We start from the raw sequence: 18,792 nt of genomic DNA, 5'->3' as shown, positions 1-18,792 counted from the left end.
ACTTGCTGACTGCCTAACTGGGAAAATACAAAAATTCGTTGGATGGTAAATACCAGGGTTATGGCTGCTGCTAGATGCCATTACCCCGGTATTAAAATTCTCCTCAGGTGCTGGTCTGTTAACCAAGTGGCTGATTAACTGCTGGATTTTAGAAGCAGTAATAGGGATCGCCCCCCCCCCCCTTACTGCCACTTTCCAGTGGTTGTCAGGGTTAAATGGCTGATCGGTAAGCCCGATAACCGATCTGGCGCTGGTGGGGGCTGGCCACAGAAACAGAAGAAAGGTGGCCTCTGCTTATCTCTATGGCCTAGGAAGACCAGAGCGATGTCATGACATCACTTTTGGTCCCGGACTGATGTAGACAATGCCTTTTTTTTTTTTTTTTTTTTTGTTTTTTAACCACTTGCCGCCCGCCCACCATCATATGACGGTGGAGCGGTGCGGCCATTGTTCTGGGCAGACGTCATATGACGTGATCCCATTCAAGCAGGGCAGGTGCGCGATCGTGTGCACGCCGCCCTGCACCGCCGGTGTCGGCGTGTCCCCGGGACACAGCCGGACACCGGCAGGGGGGAAACAGCCAATGGGCGTGGCTGTTTCCACGTGATCGGCTGTGTTCCAATGACACAGCCAATCACAACAGAGGAGCCCGGAAGAAGACCGCGCATGCGCAATCGGGAGCGCGCAGCGCGGTCACGGCGGTGGCTCTGTGTTCCCTAGGAACACAGCTAGTCACCGGCAGTAGTAAACAGTCACTGACAGTGACTGTTTACTATATGATCGGCTGTGAATCCATTCACAGCCGATCACAAAATGTAAACACAGAGCAGTAACTCACTGTTACTAGCTCTTCTCCCCTCACACAGGTTCCAGTGTGAGGAGAGCAGAGCCAGAAACAGTGAGTTACTGCTCTGTACACCTGTCAAAGTAAAATCACAAAAATAAAGGTCCCCACACAGTCCTCAGCCCCCCCCCCCAATTGCACCTGTCACCCAACAGTCACCTCATCAGTGCCCAGAAATTGACACCCATAACGTTCACATGTGAGCGTAGCGATCACGGGCAGAATCACAGCGACTCTGCCCACGATCCGGAAATCATTGCAAATCGCTGGACGCCTGTGCGTTGCCCGTGATTTGCAATAGCACCCCAAACGCTGTGCGATGTTGCTGCAATTTCCGCCTGCCGAATCGCAGTAACATCACGCAAACAACGCATGATGCCCAAAAAAGGTACAAGAGCTCTTTGGGGCGTCATGCGCTGTTTGCGTGATGTTACCTCGATTCGGCAGGCGGAAATCGCAGCAATGCAATTTGCAATGATTTCCGGAATGCGGACAGAATCACAGTGATTCTGCCCTGATCCGCTACACCCACATGTGAACGTAGCCTAAAGTGCACCTGTCACCAGAGACTGCATTCAGTACCGCCGTGCACCATCGCCCGTCACCTGTCACCCATCAGTGACCATCGCCCGTCACCTGTCACCCCACCAATCACCGTCACCTGTCACCCCATCAGTCATCGTCATCTGTCACCCAATCACTCATCGTCACCTGGCTGTCACCCCATCAGTGATTGTCATCTGTCACCCCATCAATCATCGTCATCTGTCACCCCATCAGTGATCGTCACTTGTCACCCCATCAATCATTGTCACTTGTCACCCCATCAGTGATCGTCATCTGTCACCCCATCAATCATTGTCACCTGGCTGTCACCCCATCAGTGATCGCCATCTGTCACCCATCAATCATCGTCATCTGTCACCCCATCAATCATCGTTACCTGTCACCCCATCAGTCATCGTTACCTGTTACCCCATCAGTCATTGTCATCTGTCAAGCCATCAGTCATCGTCACCTGTCACCCCATCAGTCATCGTCATCTGTCACCCCACCACTCATCGTCATCTGTCAACCCATCATTCATCGTCATCTGTCACCCCATCAGTGACCGTCACCTGCCACCTATCAGTCACCTGCCACCTATCAGTGATCATCCGCAGTCAACCGTCACCTGTCGCACAGCCCATCACAGCCAGCACGTCAAAAAGGATGTACAGCAACGAGGAGGCCCTTCAGGTCCTCGCCATGACTGATGAGAGCCCCGGGGAGCTCTCATCAGTATCCGAATCAAATACCGAATCCGATTCGGAATTTGAAATCGCTAATAGTAGCGGATCAGAGATGGACTCGGACTATTCCTGTACACTTTCCTTTATACAATGTATTTTGGGGTGCAATTTTTGCTATAAATATGCAACAACTTACTGACCGCCTAACGACTATATACGTCGGGCATTAAAAGCTAAATACTGGGGTTATGGCAGCAGATAGCCCCCATAACCCCAGTATTTTTTTAAACGGCAAGCGGTCGGCTTTCAGATAAGGGTGATCCCAGTGGCGGATTCGCCGCGGAATTACCCTTACGGTGCAGTGGAAGAGGTGCCCCCCCCCTCTTGCCGCATCCCAGACGTTTTCCCAGCTTACCGGACCCGCCGGCAGCGGGGAAAACTATCCGGTCCCGGATCCTCAGAGACAGGAAGTCGAGTGAGGGCAAGATGGCCCTCACTCTACTCTATGGTCTTGGAGGACCGGAGCTACGTCAAAAGTCGTTGCCTAGCAACCGGTTTAAAGGTCCGCTTTTTTATTTATTTATTTTTATTTTTCAACAATTTTTTTTTTTCCTTTTTTAGTGTAGTTGTGAGGTCTGAGGTCTTTTTGACCCCGGATCTCACAATAAAGAGGACCTGTCATGCCTATTTCTATTACAAGGGATGTTTACATTCCTTGTAATAGGAATAAAAATGATCAAAACATTTTTTTTAAAACTGTATAAAAATAAAAAAATAATAAATAATATAAATGGGAAAAAAAAATTAAAGCGCCCTGTCCCCGTTAGCTCGGGCGCAGAAGCGAACGCATACGCAAGTCCCGCCCACGTATGTAAACGGTGTTCAAACCACACATGTGAGGTATTGCCGCGATTGTTAGAGCGAGAGCAATAATTTGAGCCCTAGACCTCCTCTGTAACTCTAAGCTGGTAACCTGTAGAAATTTTTAAAATGTTGCCTATGGGGATTTTTAAGTACCAATGTCTGGCGCCATTCTGTGAGCGTGCGCAATTTTGAAGCATGACATGGTGGGTATCTAATTACTCGGCGTAACATTATCTTTCACATTATGGAAAAAAATTGGGCTAAATTTACTGTTTTCTTATTTTTTAATTAAAAAAAGTGAATTTTTTTCAAAAAAATTGTATTTGGAAGACTGCTGCGCAGATAGGGTGTGATAAAAAATATTGCAACGATCTCCATTTTATTCTCTAGGGTCTCTGCTAAAAAAAAATATATAATGTTTGGGGGTTCTAAGTAGTTTTCTAGCAAAAAAAATGATTTTAGCTTGTAAACACCAAGTGTCAAAAATAGGCCCAGTCTTAAAGTGGATAAATGGACAACTTTGTGTAAAGTGCTACTTGGATGTTAGGCCTCTGTATGTGGCTAGGCTGTGTAAAAGTGTTACACATGTGATATAAGGATGATCGAACTTTTGAAAAGTTCGGTTCGGCCAGAACATCCGAACTTCCCGAAAGTTCGGCCCGGATTTTAGAACCCCATTGAAATCAATGGGACCCGAACTTCGGTAATCAAAAAACACCATTTCTAAGCCCTAAAACCCAATAAATGCCCCTAAAAAGTGCCTAGGGTTCTGGGTCATGCCCCATTAACTATTAATCACACAAAAAAAGTTCTTAAAAATTGTCATTTTTGATAAAAAAGCAAATTATTGAAAATAAAAAAAAGAGAGAGATTTTTTGATTTTGACTTTGGATTTAGTATCTGGGGGGTCTAAAAGGTGTGCATGTGAAGTTTCAGCTCTGTAGCATGTCCAGAACCATGAAAAAAAATATAATTTTTCAGTAGAACAGGGATGTGGGACCCTCCTTTTACACCTATATGATCTTTTTTTTCTGGTTCTGGACATACTACAGAGCTGAAACTTCACAGGTACACCTTTTAGACCCCCCAGACACAAAATCACACAAAAAAAGTTCTTAAAAATTGTAATTTTTGATAAAAAAGCCAATTATTGAAAATAAAAAAAGAGAGAGATTTTTTGATTTTTACTTTGGATTTCGTATCTGGGGGGTCTAAAGGGTGTGCATGTGAAGTTTCAGCTCTGTAGCATGTCCAGAACCAGAAAAAAAAAGATTGTTTGTATTAGAACACTTTAAACACAGGAATATGGCTTCGCTGCCGATTTAATATTAATAGCAGGCATTTTTGGGGGTTCTTTGCAGTCAGGAAAAACATCTGAACTTGTGTATAGTGGTACTGTGCACAAGTTCTGATGTTTTGCCTGCCTCCAAAAACCCCCAAACATTGCCAGCAAAAACACACCTGGGCATTTTCTTTTTGGACGCTAGCGTTTTTTTTGGCATTTTTTGGGGTTCTTTGCAGTCAGGAAAAACATCTGAACTTGTGTATAGTGGTACTGTGCACAAGTTCTGATGTTTTGCCTGCCTCCAAAAACTCCCAAAAAATGCCAGCAAAAACACACCTGGACATTTTTTTTTTGACGCTAGCGTTTTTTTTGGCATTTTTTGGGGTTCTTTTGAGGCAGGCAAAACATCTGAACTTGTGTATAGTGGTATATATACACACATACATATATTTATATACACACCTAGACATATATAGGTGTGATAGTAGCAGAAATATATCTGTGTAAATGATTTAATTAGCACGAGCATTTATTTCTGCTACTATCACACCTATATATGTCTAGGGGTGTATATACAGACATCTATGTATATATATACATAGAAACATAGAAACATAGAATGTTTCGGCAGATAAGAACTATTTGGCCCATATAGTCTGCCCAATATATCTGAATCCTATGAATAGTCCCTGGCCCTATCTATATGAAGGATAGCCTTATGCCTATCCCATGCATGCTTAAACTCCTTCACTGTATTTGCAGCTACCACTTCTGCAGGAAGGTTATTCCATGCATCCACTACTCTCTCAGTAAAGTAATACTTCCTCATATTACTTTTAAACCTTTGCCCCTCTAATTTAAAACTGTGTCCTCTTGTGGTAGTTTTTCTTCTTTTAAATATGCTCTCCTCCTTTACCAAGTTGATTCCCTTTATGTATTTAAAAGTTTCTATCATATCCCCTCTGTCTCTTCTTTCTTCCAAGCTATACATGTTAAGGTCCTTTAACCTTTCCTGGTAAGTTTTTTCCTGCAATCCATGTACTAGTTTAGTAGCTCTTCTCTGAACTCTCTCTAGAGTATCTATATCCTTCTGGAGATGTGGCCTCCAGTACTGCGCACAATACTCCAAGTGAGGTCTCACCAGTGTTCTGTACAGCGGCATAAGCACTTCTCTCTTTCTACAGCTTATACCTCTCCCTATACATCCAAGCATTCTGCTGGCATTTCGTGCTGCTCTATTACATTGTCTTCCCACCTTTAAGTCTTCTGAAATAATTACTCCTAAATCCCTTTCCTCAGATACTGAGGTCAGGACTGTGTCAAATATTCTATATTCTGCCCTTGGGTTTTTACGTCCCAGGTGCATTATCTTGCACTTATCCACATTAAATTTCAGTTGCCAGAGTTCTGACCATTCTTCTAGTTTTCCTAAATCCTTTTCCATTTGGCGTTTCCCTCCAGGAACATCAACCCTGTTACATATCTTTGTGTCATCAGCAAAAAGACAAACCTTACCATCGAGGCCTTTTGCAATATCACTTATGAAGATATTAAACAAAATTGGTCCCAGTACAGATCCCTGAGGTACCCCACTGGTAACATGACCTTGTTCTGAATGTTCTCCATTGACTACAACCCTCTGTTGTCTGTCACTCAGCCACTGCCTAATCCACTCAACAATATGGGAGTCCATGCTCAATGACTGCAGTTTATTGATAATTCTTCTATGTGGGACAGTGTCAAAAGCCTTACTAAAATCTAGATATGCAATGTCTACTGCACCTCCACCGTCTATTATTTTAGTCACCCAGTCAAAAAAATCTATAAGATTTGTTTGACATGATCTCCCTGAAGTAAACCCATGTTGTTTTTCATCTTGCAATCCATGGGATTTAAGATGTTCCACAATCCTATCCTTTAATAGGGTTTCCATTAATTTGCCTACTATTGATGTCAGACTCACTGGTCTATAGTTGCTCGATTCCTCCCTACTACCTTTCTTGTGAATGGGCACGACATTTGCCAATTTCCAATCTTCCGGGACGACTCCTGTTACTAATGATTGGTTAAATAAATCTGTTAATGGTTTTGCCAGCTCACCACTAAGCTCTTTTAATAATTTTGGGTGTATCTCATCAGGACCCTGTGACTTATTTGTCTTCACTTTAGACAGCAATCTTAGAACGTCTTCCTCTTTAAAGACACATGCATCAAACGATTCATTAGTCATCCTTTCAAGTGGAGGTCCTTCTCCTTTTTCTTCTGTAAAAACTGAACAGAAGTATTCATTAAGGCAGTCGGCTAGCCCTTTATTCTCTTCTACGTACCTTCCGTCCTTTGTTTTTAATTTAGTTATTCCTTGTTTTAATTTCCTTTTTTCATTTATATATCTGAAGAATGTCTTATCCCCCTTTTTCATAGACTGAGCTAGTTTTTCTTCTGCCTGCGCTTTAGAAGTTCTTATAACTTGCTTGGCCTTTTTCTGCCTAATCTTGTAGATTTCCCTATCTTCATTGCTCTGGGTTTTTTTATAATTACAAAATGCTAGCTTTTTATTTTTAATGATTTGGGCCACTTCTGCTGAGTACCACAGTGGTCTCTTCCTTTTTTTGCTTTTACTGACAAGTCTAATGCAATTTTCTGTTGCCTTCAATAATGCACCTTTTAAGTAGTCCCATTTCTCCTGGACTCCATGTAATCCGTTCCAGTCTGATAAGGACTCATTTATGACTAATTTCATTTTTGAAAAGTCTGTTTTTCTAAAATCTAAAACTTTTGTTTTTGTGTGGTGTGACTCTTTCACAGTTCTTATATTAAACCACACTGACTGGTGATCACTGGATCCCAAGGTTTCGCCTACAATGACATCATATACCGAATCCCCATTTGTGAATACCAGATCCAAAATGGCCTCCCTCCGGGTTGGCTCCTCAACCACTTGTTGCAGAGACAACCCCAGTAGGGAATTTAGAATATCTGTACTCCTGGTAGAACTTGCTATTTTGGTTTTCCAGTTTATATCTGGAAGATTGAAATCTCCCATAATGATAACTTCTCCTTTCATTGTCATTTTAGCTATTTCTTCAACTAGTAGATCATCTAGTTCTTTGACTTGACCAGGTGGTCTATATATCCCACCTACACGAGTTACTGCATGATTAGCAAACTGCAACGTAACCCAAACTGACTCTATGTTGGCCTCACCAACTTGTATTAGGTTAGATTTAATGCTATCTTTCACATACAGGGCCACTCCTATACCCCCTATACACATGCTCAGATGTCATGTCTGACATCAAACATGTCCTCAAAAAAGCACTGACAGTGGCAGCCCCTGCAGCATAAAAAATGCTTGCTGGTGAGAAGCCATATTCCTGAACTGAAGTTCAGAGAAATGATCATTTCTCTATAGCGGTCACCCTGCTATGGAGGGGTTTTGTCACCCTTCCATAGCAGTCACTGTCAGTTAACCCTACACTACACTACGGTCCCCTGACACTTCATACTTTCCCTACAGAAACTAAATTTTTGAAGCTAACTAAAGTGTAAAAGGAGCACTCTAACTACACTAGATATCCCTTTCCTCACACTAAAAATAGCTAAATAACACTTTGTAGCAGATTAGAACAGAACAGCATTCCACTCTCTTTCATGTCCCGTACAAGAATGCTAGGAATTTGGCGGGGGCGATCTTATATACTGGGGGGCGTATTCACTAATGATTGGTCTAGGGACCCCCTAGTCACTCCAATCACATTCCTAGCATTCTCCTGCCCCTCAATTGGCTTTTGCTAATGGTTCTGGTCCAATCACGGGCTTTTAAAGCCCATTTCCTGAAGCATTGCATTTTGGGTGGTTCTGGTTGCCGAATTCCAAACTTTTTGGGCAAAAAGTTCGGAATTCGGCCGAACCTCGAACAGCCAATGTTCGGGTCGAACCGATGGTCGACCCGAACCGTTCGGTCATCCCTAATGTGGTATCGCCATACTCAGGAGGAATAGCAGAATGTGTTTTGGGGTGCAATTTTTGCTATGTACATGCTATGTGTTGGAAATATTTCATAAATTGACAACTTTGTGTAAAAAAAAAAATGCATTTTCATTTTCTTTCCACAGTTTCCAAAACTTGTGGAAAAAAAATTACACGTTCAAAAGACTCATTATGCCTCAAAAATTATACGTTGGGGCGTTTGCTTTCCAAAATGGGGTCATTTTATGGGGGTTTACATTGTCCTGGTGCTCCAGGGCCTTCAAAAGTGCGATAGGTTGTCAGGAAATTATATGTGTAATTTATGCTCCTAGAATGCCGGACGGTGCTACTTGGATGTTAGGCCTCTGTATGTGGCCAGGCTGTGAAAAAGTCTCACACATGTGGTATCGCCATACTCAGGAGGAGTAGTAGAATGTGTTTTGGGGTGTAGTTGCAAGTATATATATGCTGTGTGAGAGAAATAACCTGTTAATACGTCAATTTGTAAAAAAAAAAAAATCTTAATTTTGCAAAGAATTGTGAGAAAAAATTACAACTTCAAAAAACTCACCATGCCCCTTATTAAATACATTGGAATGTTGTACTTTCCTGACTTTTTAGTGTCTCAAGAAATGAGATAGGCCTTCAGTACATCAGGTGTGATCAAGTAAGGTCAATTTTTAATGATTAGCGCCATAACTTGTGGACTCTAGAACTTTCACAAAGACCAAATAACATACACTTATTTGGGTTATTTTTACCAAAGATAAGTAGCAGTATAAATTTTGGCCAAAATTTGTGAAGAAAAATGACTAATTTGCAAAATTTTATGACAGAAACAAAGAAAAATGTGTTTTTTCACAATATTTTCAGGCTTTTTTATTTATAGCACAAAAAATAAAAAACCCAGTAGTGATTAAATACCATCAAAAGAAAGCTCTATTTGTGTGAAGAAAAGGACACAATTTTTTTATGGGTACAGTGTTGCATGACTGAGTAATTGTCATTCAAAGTGTGAGAGCGCTGAAAGCTGAAAATCGGTCTGGGCAGGAAGGGGGTGAAAGTGCACTGTAGGCAAGTGGTTAAGCATTAGATTATTTTTTTTGTTAATCTAATGCTTTCCATTGTAGAGGAGAGATGTGGAGTCTTATTGACCCAGAATCTCTCCATAAAGAGGACCTATCATGCTTTATTCTTGTCATTAAAAGATGTTTACATTTCTTGTGACCACAATAAAAGTGATCAAAAAATTTAAAGGGACAGTGTAAAAATAAAAAAAAGTGTAAAAAACTAAATAAAAAAACATTTTCAAAACACCCCCATCCCCCCGTACTCACGCACAGAAGCGATTGCATACGTAGGTCATGCCCATATATGTAAATGGTGTTCTGACCATACATGTGAAGTATTGCCACGAACATCACAGTGAGCAATAATTCTAGCACTAGGCCTCCTCTAACTCTAAACTGGTAACCTGTAAACATTTTTAGAGTGACGTCTATGGAGATTTTTAAGTACTGTAGTTTGGCTTGCACAATTTTAAAGTATGATATGTTTCTAATCTATTTACTCTGTGTAACATCATCTTTTATACCTTACAAAAAATGGGTTATATACTGTGTTTTTTTTTTTTATTCATTAAAATGTATTTTTTCCACATAAAAAAGCATTTTAAAGACTGCTGCACAAATTCCATGTGACATAAAAAAATTCAAATTCGGCACAATATCCCAAACATTTGTGGCATTCCAGAAACTATTCAAATCACTCAATTGCAACAGCATATACAGGAACTTTTCCTGTCCATCTTTCCATCTCTTCCGGCAGCTGAACTCACTATCGATTACATCAAATCCCCAAACCTCCCCACCTCTCTGCTAACATCCCACATGAACTACTTTTGTGGGTTCATTTCTATCACGTGAAGGAGAGAGTGCTGGATGGTTTCTGAAAAACAGATCAACTTCTGGATCACTACTCGAAGCTGCAGGTGCAGCACACCCTGAATCACACCATAAATCTCATGACTATTACCAAGGCCCTGGGAAATCACAAAATTCTGGATCAATTGGGGTACCCCTCCAAGCTTATTCACAAGCATAATGGTACCCTCTCCTCTATCACAGTGGACGATGGACTTCAGCTCCTTCAAGGATGCAATCTACTTCCAGAACCTCTGTCCTCTATCACTATGTCCAAACCACCATCCATGATCTCCTCTTTTTGGCAAGTGGTCACCCAGAAACGTCAAAATAATAAATCCTTACAAGGAGGGCTGTAACTTCTTCAATACTACTCCAGATTGCTGTTTTTTCTCCATCAAAGAGAGTAAACACCATCTTAGTCTCTTCTCCAATCTTTTCTGCAGTCCTCACTGTTTCTAGAAAGAATTCCTCATTTTTTTGCTTGTTTGCGTGTTGCTTCTTGCACCTAGGTCAATATTCAGGACTTGGACTTTCTCAATATGTTGTTGAGTTTTTTCTCTTGTTTCTCCTACAGCTTGAATCTGCATTACTCATCCAGATACCTTCTGGTAGCAAACTTTTGTACAACAGGCTGCTTCCCTGCAAATAATTTTAGTCTTCCTGTTTGGTTGGCCAAAGTAGGATATTGCTGTTTAATGGACTTCCCGCTTTAGCATGGGGTTTACAATTATTTCTCTCAAAGCACATGGGCTGAACCAGCCAGCCCAAAGTTTGTCATTGTGACAGGAGGCCTGTAAACTTCATGTTGATATCCTCTGCAAGTAGGAGACACATTTTCAACTCAATTTCAACTCAATACTTCCCTTAAATGTTGCCACAGAGACTTTCCACACATTTGTCTTGCCTGTGCACCTTCTAAAAAAGAAAGGTTTTATTTGCACTCAAGAACTCCATCTCATTCACTCAAAGTGACTGGATCCTGACAGTCTATTTTTAATTCTTGTCTGCAAGATCAACACTAAACTGTACACATAATTAAACCTACACAACCCTAACTCCCACCAGATCGATTTTCTTCATAAGCTCTTTCGGAAAACATCAACTAAATGGGGCAATCTTGTTCCCTCTAATGATTTTAACTTCATTGTATGCCCACCGCTGGATACCATTTCTCCCACCCACTATGCATTTTCCTCAATGCAGAGGATGTCCAATGTCTGGCAATGCCATGGAAAAATGCTTCAACTTTTTTTTCTTTCAGGGACAATTTGTATTCACGTGTCGCTTTGTCACCTGTCGCTTTGTTGGACCATGCCACCATAACTATACCAGTGAAGGAGATGGATACTTGTACTCCTGTATATTTATGGTGCTGTACTACTAAGGTTATGAAAACTCCTTGATACGCTACTTTGCTTTCCCAGCATCTCAGAGTACTTCACCTCTCAGTCTCAGATCCATTCCTTCTATGGAATGCCCATAAGGCATACAGAATATGAGAGGCAAACTCTTACAGCTTAGTGTGTAGGTTAAAAAAAACAACACAACCTCTCTCTTAACACTATTCTTTCTGATATTTACAACCTATAAACTAAAAATACAATCAATCCTGACTCTGCTCAGTTGTCTATTCTTTCCAAACTCAGGCTTGAGCTAAGGCGGTTACTAAGTGAACAATAGGATACATTTTCCCATCCATCTCATGCTCCAATCTTATGCTAATGACAAGAGAGACAAGAATCCACCCCCTCACCAAACACAACATTCCAAATCTACAGGACATTGCAGACTCTTTTGCAGAGTACTATGGTTCCTTCTATAATTTCAAACACTATGTCCAGATCCCACAACCTTCAGATATTGCAGGCTTCCTAGCTAAGTTGCAACTTTATGTGGTATCTAGTGAACAACTGTCTTGACTAAACCCCCCCCCATTATGTCCTCCAAGATTGCCAACATGTTTGACTCTGCCAAATGGCAAGTTGCCAGGTCCAGATGGCTTTTCAAAGGAATATTACAAATTATTCAAAAACCTTATTAAACCCTCAAAAAGAAATTAAACCAAACAGAGTGAGACTTTTTCAGTAAAAAAAAGAGTATATTTGACAATATCTTAGGTTATTATCATAGTTAAAATCTACATAATTGTCTTAGTTATTAATTGTTAATATAAAAAGGCAAGTGCATATTACTGATCTGTAAACAATAAATGATATGAGGCATCACAGCAACCACCTCCATCCCTAATGTTATATACAACGGGGGGGGGGGGGGGGGAGCCACTCACCACAGAGTACACCCCCAGCGACCAGAGATGGAATAGCAGCCCAGACCTAGTGATCCACCCACAGATCACAGGCTGGGCTTAACATGATGCTCAGAGTGACAGCCCCACCCTTAGCCCAGGCATATATATGCCTTTGTATGATATTTTTATCTGCTATTATATATCTATTTATGTGTATATGCCTAGCAAGATATTTCCTCCAATACCTCTTGTATGTCCATATCTGTATCGTCTGTATTTGTACTGTGAATATGTGATATTTATTTATTTTATTTATTGATTATTGCTGCATGATCGATTTTACCGTGTGCAGCAAGAAATAAATTAATATTTTGAGACTACTTTATTTTCATTTGGATATTTGTATTAGCAACCTATCTTATTTAAAGTCCCACTATCCTTACGCCCCCCCCCCCCCCCCGTTGTAATGCATATTACTGATCTATCCACTGAGATGGAATAGTCTCAACCACTTTAATGTTTGTTTATATTGGTAATGATAATGGTAAACCCAATGTATGGTAACAGAATTTTAAAGCATAACTCCACTTAGTTGAGAAAAAAAAAAATCCTCTCTGAGTGATCTTGATCTGTGCACATTACAAGGATTTTAACAAACTTTGCTGCAGATTACTACCTTTTGTTATTCTGAAGAAATCACTGTTTGTTCCTCTGTGCCAAGTGAGTCTAATGGGAGTGGTTTCATAATTACCAACCAGCTGCTGCAGAATCAGGGCTCTAATGAGGAAAGTGGCTTGGTCTGCATCCCTTATTTCCTATTGGGAGTATCTTACCAAAAATTAAATTTTTGTTTCAGGGGATGCCAAAAATAGGACTTGTATCTTAATTTAGACTTCTGGGAAAACCAATGAGCCAATCACACAAGCAGGAAATTATGTTTCTGGGGGTTGTTCTGTAAACATTCTGTGTACAGAACACCTCCAGGTAGCCATATTGTTTTGCACTTTACAGAAAAGTACAGAGCTGCAGATTAAAAAGGAAAGGTCATTTTTAATAACATTAAATTAAAATATGACTTGTGTCACAATTGTATATGCTATATATTTTTTTTTTTATTTGCAATTTATTTCTTACTTACTTTATACTGCCTTAGCTTTTTTCTTTAATTGTGCATGCTCTTTGGTCCTATCAGCAAGCATACTTGCAATGAAAACATTTCTTGTACAACTTACATACTGCTTATGCAGTAACAGATCAGCTACTAGAAAATCAAGTTTCGGATAAAAATTTTTTAAAAATATTCCCTTTTCGGTTGAACTTATTTTCATAGTTTTATTTTCCAGTTTTTAGCCCTGATGTGGAGGATAGAGATCCCGAAACACATCGGCATTTTTGTGCATTTACACATATTGTTTTTACTTACAACCATTAAAAAATAAACAAAAAAAAAAAACAAAAAAAAAAACGGATAAGCAGTATAGTACAACACTGCAGCCATACAGAGCCTTGAAAAGATATTCATACCCCTGGACATTTTCCACATTTCCTCATGTTACAAGCAAAAAGTAAATTATTTTATTGGGATTTTATGTGAAGTAGCACATAATTGTCAAGTGGAAGGAAAATGATAAATTCATTTCAAAATATTTTACAAATACATATCAGAAAAGTGTGGCATGCATTTGTATTCAGCCCCCCTGAGTCAATACTTTGTAGAACCACCTGCTGCTGCAATTACAGCTGCAAGTCTTTTTAGGTATGTCTCTGCCATATATGCACATCTAGAGAGTGACATTTTTTTCCTATTTTTTTTTTGCAAAATAGCTCATGCCCTGTCAGATTGGATGGAGAGCATCTGTGAACGGCAATTTTAAAGTCTTGCCACAGATTCTCAATTGGATTTAGGTCTGGGCTTTGACTGGGCCATTCTAACACATGGATCTGCTTTCATCTAAACCATTCCACTGTAGCTCTGGTTTGTATGTTTAGGGTTGCTGTCCTACTGGAAGGTGAACCTCCACCCCAGTCTCAAGTCTTTTGCAGACTAACCAGTTTTCTTCTAAGATTGCCCTGCACTTGGCTTTATCCATCTTCCCATCAACTCTGACCAGCTTCCCTGTCCCTGCTGAAGAAAAGGATCCCCACAACATAATGCTGCCACCCTGATCGAGTGTTCAGTGTAATGTGCAGTGTTAGTTTTCCGCCACACATAGCATTTTGCTTTTAGGCTAAAAAGTTCAATTTTGGTCTTATCTGACCAGAGCACCTTCTTCCACATGTTTGCTGTGTCCCCCACATGGCTTCTTGCAAACTGCAAACGGGACTTCCTATGGCTTTCTTTTAACAATGGCTTTCTTCTTGCCACTCTTCCATAAAGGGCAGATTTGTTGAGTGCACGACTAATAGTTGTCCTGTGAACAGATTCTCCCACCTGAGCAGTGGATCTCTGTAGCTGGGTGCCCACTGTGCATGGGTGAGTGGCACTGTGCTCTGTGACTGGTCCCGAAGTCTTCTGGAACCTGTCATGTGTCCCAGAAGACTTCAGGGGTGGGGGTGAAGGAGAACTTCCGCTTCCGATCACCTAAGGCAACGGAACAGAAGTGGGAACGGGTAAAAATTGGGTACCCGCTCTCCCCCTCCTCCCTATAAGCTCCATTTCACAAACAGGAGTCAGGGAAGAGACCATAAAAGTGGAAATTTCCTTTTCGGTGGAGCTCCGGTTTAAACAACTATTTTTTGAGCTAGCACCACCACTTCAGAATCAGTACAAAATGTCCCAAAACACCTCTAGAAAAGACTGGTGTAATTCATTCTCATTTTGAGAATAACAGGAACAGTGGTGTTTGTTGTCCTCATTGGTATGGTTAAAACTATTTTATATTGGATATATGCTGATCTACACAGTATTGTTACCTTCACATGTTGGTGGTGGTGCATTCCAGTCTCCTTCAGATGTACAGAAAATCTCAGAGGCACCATTTAGTTTCTGGTTAGCATTTTTACATTCAAATCGTATTACTTGGCCGACAGAATACTCTTCTTCATATGAAGTAGTTAAAAGATTTACATTGTTGTCAACTTGAACTGGTGGACAAAATCTAACTGAAAAGACAAAGAAACAAAACTGATTAATTATTTATGACACTTATACACATTTTTCTATAACAAAAAGTATAGTTTGCCAGTTGTTAACATGTTATGATAACGTTAAAGTAAACCTGTCATAGGAGACACACGGAGATCACCATTGCAGACTTCTACTCCTAAAAATGCTAGTCGGACATGTTGACAATTTGCTTTCATTACTCTGAAAGTGGAAAAAACATGCAGCTATAGTCGCTGGCAGTGATCGCATTAAAAAATAAATAAAAAATGGACAGGCTGGTTGTACTGAAGTCAATCGGTAGACCAACCTTGAAACAAGCAGCATTCTCATAGATGGATCGAAGTTCAGGTTCAATTTTGATCCATCTATGGCCGGCCTAAGGCAGCACTATCTTGAGGAGGAAGTAGACAGAACTGTGTGTTATAGCCAGATGACCAAGAGACAGTCAAGTTCATTGTAATGCCAACCAACCCTTGCAATGGCAGAACACTGCACTACTTAGACATTTTCTATGAATAAAAGCCCTAAAACATACTCTGCTGTGTGGACTGAATCCTTGAAAACTTTTTAATTTGATGAATAATCTCACTATTTATAGAGGCAAAGGGTAAGCTGTATGTGCTGCTTACAAATCCAGTGCTCAAGGTACTTGAATGTATCAGGCTTGATATATTGCTAAAATAATACATGCAAGAAAAATATGCCATACAACTATTAAATATTCATTTACATTTATTAATTTCACTTAATAGTGGGACAATCAAAATACACAGAAAAACAAGGGCATCCCCATCCTTTCTCAAGTTTAGAAGGTACACAGGAGCAATTAGACACAACATTTATCTTGTCAGAGGAATACATCTGTAGTAACTTGTCAATTGTATCAGCAGCCAAAAATACTAAAGATTCTAGAAGTATCAAAGGATTCAAAAATATTTACATATAAATGTAATGTAAAAAAAAACAATTTAAATATTCAAATTATATAAAGATACAATTGGCAGGTGACCTGTTAATATGCTAAAAAAAAAAAAAATAGAACTAATACATCTACAACAAATGTTGCTTAACAGCTGATGCATTGGCAGAGCATTCAATAATGTTCCTCTTGTGACATCTAGTGGTGTATTTTAAACAAGCAACCTTTAACTACTATTGCATTTACAGTGTCATGATAGTTATTGAAAACGAAATACATTTACATACTTCTCAAGGCTAGGGTCATATAGGTGATTTCAGTCACAAGATGATAGTTTGAATAATGTGCAACAGTTTGTACTGTTTTTATATCAAACACAAACAAACAAAAACATTTGTGGACCAGTGCCTAGACAAAATAGTGCCGGTTCACACTTATGCGATGCGGGAACGCTGCGAATATGCAGCGTATTCCCGCATCGCATCCGCACATCTGGCAGTTCACACTGCCATATGCGATACGCAGGGGGTGTCAATTAAAAGTTAACGACACCCCCAGTTGCGATCGCATATCGCAGTGCGATCTGCAAGTTCGCACAGAATCGGATCGCACTAGTGTGAACCACTGTGCGATCCGATTCTGATGCGACTCAAAAAAAGCCTCATGTGCGAGTTTGCTGTGGATGCGCTGCGAATTCAGCCATACAAAGTGTATGGCTGAACTCGCATACGCACATGAGATCGCATGTAATGAAGGAGCAGTGCGCTCCGAATTACATGCGATCTCGCAAAGCATCCTGAGATACTTCCCTGTCTTATTCGAGTCAGGTCATAAATATACCCCCATTCAGACACATGTGCTCAAACTAAACAAGAATATCAACAACCTTATCACATCACCAAAAATAGGATTTTTGTACATGCATTTAAATCCTTTTTTTAAAGTCCATTGAGGGATGCAGAATTTTTAGACAACTGGGTTATACACTAGTAAACAAAAACTCTCTGATGTCCAACATGCTGCATTTTGTAGCAAACAGCACCAAAAGCAAGGGCTGTAAGTGCAAGAGTGACAGGGCCTGCGTCCCACATGAATTTCTCGAAAAAGGGTTTTATTGTGAATGCAAAAATCCAATTTTCTGTAAATCTTTTGTGGGATATTTGATTCTATAGGTCACCATATATGTTACAATCTGACTGTACAATTTTTAAACAATCAATTTTTGATTTTTGTCAGGGGGGATTGGTGCGCTGATAGTGTGTTGAAGCTGCTCCCGGTATTCAGTGCTTTTGAATATAGATAAATGTATATGTGGTGTGGGGTGCGCTAAACAACAAATAAATAATGAATATATAACATATATCTATGTGTGAACCAAATCAACAAAAGTAAATATATAACATATATCAATCTGTGAAGCCAATTAATAATGCAAATCAATTGGTGCATAAACATAAAAGTTCATAAGTGTCCATAAATATTGTGCAAGTGAGTAGAATGGTATTCTATCCAAATAATACGTGTATCCACCACCGAGTGAAATTAATCCTTACCAAACGGAAATAAATAAGGTGCAACTATATTTTCTTGTGCTGAAAAAATATCCAATCTCCTTGTGAACAAACACCACGTGTAAATCACCAAGAATTAGCCTCTTACCAGATGGTAATAGGTATGCACTTGTTCAGTGAAACCACCGCCTTGCTTCCTCTTTAAAATCCTGAAGTGGGATGTAGAACCGCTCTACCTTTCTTTCTCCACTAGATAGCAACGAGTACCAGCAAGAAACACAGCCTCATCCTTCTTTACAAGCTCACAAAACCACTGTGTATTAAAGGAAAAAAGAGGACTTATAGTGTATTACCCTTGAGATTTATTCAAAAAACAGTTGATAATGCACTTACAATTAGATGTCTTGTATTCAGCATAAACATAGGCATACGAATTCCTGCAAAGGCTTGCGGCCGGCTGCAGCACGGACCGCAAGTTGTGTGTGACGTGTGCGCCTCCTAATCTGACCGGTTTCTTCCCATAGGACTTCTCAGACCTGTCTCAGTAGAAGTCCTATGGGAAGAAACCGGTCAGATTAGGAGGCGCACACGTCACACACAACTTGCGGTCCGTGCTGCAGCCGGCCGCAAGCCTTTGCAGGAATTCGTATGCCTATGTTTATGCTGAATACAAGACATCTAATTGTAAGTGCATTATCAACTGTTTTTTGAATAAATCTCAAGGGTAATACACTATTAGTCCTCTTTTTTCCTTTAATACACGGTGGTTTTGTGAGCTTGTAAAGAAGGATGAGGCTGTGTTTCTTGCTGGTACTCGTTGCTATCTAGTGGAGAAAGAAAGGTAGAGCGGTTCTACATCCCACTTCAGGATTTTAAAGAGGAAGCAAGG

At 40.2% G+C, this 18,792-nt stretch overlaps 1 protein-coding gene across 1 annotated transcript in view; it reads right to left on the bottom strand.

Moving 5' to 3' along the window:
- Positions 1–18,792, bottom strand: part of LOC309562207 (complement factor H-like) — a gene marked incomplete at its 3' end in the record, with an annotated part of 190,196 nt that overhangs the window by 88,648 nt on the left and 82,756 nt on the right. The window contains exon 5 of the mRNA XM_082266326.1: positions 15,281–15,469. Coding sequence (XP_082122452.1) covers positions 15,281–15,469 — 189 coding nt within the window. The remainder of the gene's footprint in view (positions 1–15,280; positions 15,470–18,792) is intronic.

The sequence above is a fragment of the Pelophylax lessonae genome (genome assembly GCF_965119305.1).
Source record: "Pelophylax lessonae genome assembly, chromosome: 8".
Classification (NCBI taxonomy): Eukaryota; Metazoa; Chordata; class Amphibia; order Anura; family Ranidae; genus Pelophylax; species Pelophylax lessonae.
Note: the sequence above shows the minus strand (reverse complement) of the source record. Positions and strands in the feature narration are given on the sequence as shown.